Here is a 3,060-nt window from a genome sequence, read left to right as displayed (position 1 = left end):
CTGTGCTGAGGATTCCAGGGCTGGAGCAGCTCTGCAGGGGGGTCTCACAAGGGCAGAGCAGGGGGGCTGCACCAATTCCCTGTGGGCAAACAGCCCTCAGTGACTAAAGCTGGGAAAACACCAGGGCTCCTGTGTCTGCAGGTGTTCTCCAACCCCAGGGATGAGGATATCCATCCACCTGAATTCCTTTTGGTTTCCTGGGAAGGCCGTTGGGGGTGGCTTTACCCTGGACCTCAGTGGGGCTACAGACTTAAAGCTGACAACAGCTGCCATCCATTCAGCCCCAACCCATCTTCTCTTGGCAGAAATGTGGGTTTGGTGCCTCCCATCACTCCATAGCGTGTTTGTTTTCCCTGCAGTTCAAGGTGGATGGCGAGTGGTTCACCTGGATCGACTACGAGCGCTTCCAGGAGCTGGTGCGGGAGCGCGAGCGGAGCGGCGGCTCCAGGACCTTCACAGCGGCCGATTACACGGCCAGGACTCCTCCCTGGGCTCTCTTTGGGGCCAGGGAGCGGGGCTTTGACCCCCTGGATGTCAGATTCCAGCGGAGGAACAAGGCCCGGGACGTCTCTGGCTGCTGAGCTTTGGGGCTCCGTTTCCGGCTGACGCGGATTTTGGATCTCCCCGTCGATGTTATTCCCACGTTTGCTGTTGAGCAGGAGGGTCAAGCCTCGAGTTCACCCTTCCCTCCTGGGTTTTAGGGCTTCCTGGATGAAAATATTTATAACATTCTCTCTCCCAAATCAGAAATGGTCCATGGCAGTGGTTTCTCAGCAGCCTGGTGGGGAGGCAGCGGCCGTGGCCGTGTTTGGAGTTGGATGTGCTTTGGAGTTGGATGTGGAGCAGTTGGATGTGCTTTGGAGTTGGATGTGGAGCGGGAGCATTCCTTGGATTCCAGTGCCCTCTGTGAGGAGAGCCTGGCACATCTGGCCCCCAGCTTGGCAGCAAAACATTCCACATCCACGAGGAAAAGTGCCACAGGGATTTCAACCCCACGAGCTTGTTGGATCAGGGCAGGTGGGACCTGGATCAAAGAACCTGATCCCTGCTGGGAATATCATTTTATGGACTTAGTTCAGGTTTATGTATTTAATTCCTGTAAAAACCTCATCTCATCCAAGAAACTTGGGAATAATGTGAGTAACAGCCCCCCTATTGATACCAGCTGTGACTTCTGATACCTCTCCAAGTATCTTCCAACATCCTGGGTTTGGGAATGGATGTTTCTGAGCAGTGTTATCCCACTCCCAGCAGCCCTGAACAACATGTACAATCTCTCAAAGCCCTGGCTGTGTGTGCCCAGTGTCCATGGGAGCTGGACATCAGGGATGGAGCTCCCCCTGCTCCCCTGGGAAGCTCCACAGCCTCACTGCTGCTCTGGGTGGGGAGAACGGGGTGGAGAAGGAAACTGGACCCAGTCAAGGTCTCTGGGGTCAAGAAACCACCTCCTCTCCTTTGGAGAGGTGACATCCAGGCACAAGGTCAGGGGTTGCTCTGGGATACCCTGGGCACTCTGGAGGTGCTGGAGCCTGGCTGGAAAATGGCTTTGAAATTAGGAGAGAATTCCCTTTCCCTCTTTGCTGCATCCCCAGGGGTTGGAGGCTCTGTGTGCAAACCCCCTGGCACATTCCCAGGCCTTCAGTTCCCAGGTGGCTGAACCAGGCAAGGCTCTGCCCCTTCCCAAGTGGCTCCCACCCCTCTTCCATGGCTCCCACCCGTGGGCAGCCCCTCCTCCCTCAGGGCTCCAGGCCCTCCCTGGTGCTGCTCCAGCCAAACCCTTCCTAGGAATGGATGGAACCAGCAGCAGGAACAGCTTTAATTCACACCCAGGGCTGGAGGTGGGACCACACCTCAGTCCTGCTCAGGGGGGTTTGTTTCCCTGTGGAACTCCAGCAGCTTGGATCAAAGGTGTTCCCAGCACTCCCACCCTAAACCTTCTCATCCCACAGAGCTGTGGATGCTGAGGGTCCCTGGGATGGTGATTTTCTTTCTCTTTTAAAAGCAAGCCCGTTTCTCAAGCTGTAAAAAGTGTTTCTAAAGAAAAAAAGGAAATAAAAGTACTTTTGCCTAGAGCACCTTTGGTGTGTGGCTGCTGTGCCAGGCTCTGTGAGAGGGGATGGTAAACTGATTTTAAGGAGATCAAAAGCACAAATGTTGTGTAATATCTCTTTTCTTTATAGGACGTGGAGGGCAAGGGGGAGCAGTGGTGTGTCTGGGTGAGGGATGCCCTTCCTGGGGCAGAAAATTTCAGAAAATCATGGAATCCCAGGATGGTTTGGGTTGGAAGACGCGGGATGCAGGAATTGAAATCTCTTAAGTACAGTTTTGCTTTCTGAGCTTCAGAAAAGATTAATAGACAGTAAAAATATATAAAAATGTGTGAGCCAGGCAACTGGTGGAATTGTACAATCCTGGGATGGTTTGGGTTGGAAGGGACATTAAATCTCATCTCATTCCCACCCCTTGCCATGGGCAGGGACACCTTCCACTGTCCCAGGTTGTTCCAAGCCCTGTCCAACCTGGCCTTGGACACTTCCAGGGATGGGGCAGCCACAGCTTCTCTGAGCAACCTGTGCCAGGGCCTCCCCACCCTTCCAGGGAAGGATTCTCCCTGATCCTCCCTGTGTCTCCACATTCCCTCCATCTTCCTTGATCCTCCCTGAGTCCTCACACTCCCTCAATCCTTATCCCATGTCCTCCCTGTTCTCCTTCCATTCTTCCCCTTGGTTTTGCCTGTGTCCTTATGCTCCCTCCATCCTCTCCCTGTGTCCCCATGTTCCCTTCATCCTCTCTGCTCCTCCCCATGTCCTCACATCCCCTCCTTCTGTCTCCCATGTGCTCCCTCCATCCCTCTCCTGATCCTCCCTGTGTCCTCACACTCCCTCCATCCTCTCCCTGCTCCTGCCCACTGTTTTCCAGGGCTCAGAGGGACGAGGTGTGTGACCTCCTGAGGTCAGTGCTCAGCATTCCCATGGGAATTGGCCCCTGAGCTGTCCTAGAAGAATGGTGCTTTCCCTGCCCTGGTACCAGGCAAGGTGGAACCAGGGCCACATCCCACCT

At 54.6% G+C, this 3,060-nt stretch overlaps 1 protein-coding gene across 1 annotated transcript in view; it reads left to right on the top strand.

Moving 5' to 3' along the window:
* LOC103759487 (S-adenosyl-L-methionine-dependent tRNA 4-demethylwyosine synthase) overlaps window positions 1-2,072 on the top strand; it is a 93,755-nt gene extending 91,683 nt beyond the window's left edge. The window contains exon 14 of the mRNA XM_029961392.1: window positions 360-2,072. Coding sequence (XP_029817252.1) covers window positions 360-581 — 222 coding nt within the window. The 3' untranslated portion in view covers window positions 582-2,072. The remainder of the gene's footprint in view (window positions 1-359) is intronic.
* The last annotated feature ends 988 nt before the right edge of the window (window positions 2,073-3,060 follow it).

This window comes from Manacus vitellinus, unplaced genomic scaffold, assembly GCF_001715985.3.
Source record: "Manacus vitellinus isolate BGI_N305 unplaced genomic scaffold, ASM171598v3 scaffold_32_pilon, whole genome shotgun sequence".
Taxonomy (NCBI): domain Eukaryota; kingdom Metazoa; phylum Chordata; class Aves; order Passeriformes; family Pipridae; genus Manacus; species Manacus vitellinus.
The sequence above is the reverse complement of the archived record's forward strand: the minus strand, read 5'-3'. Positions and strand labels throughout refer to the sequence as shown.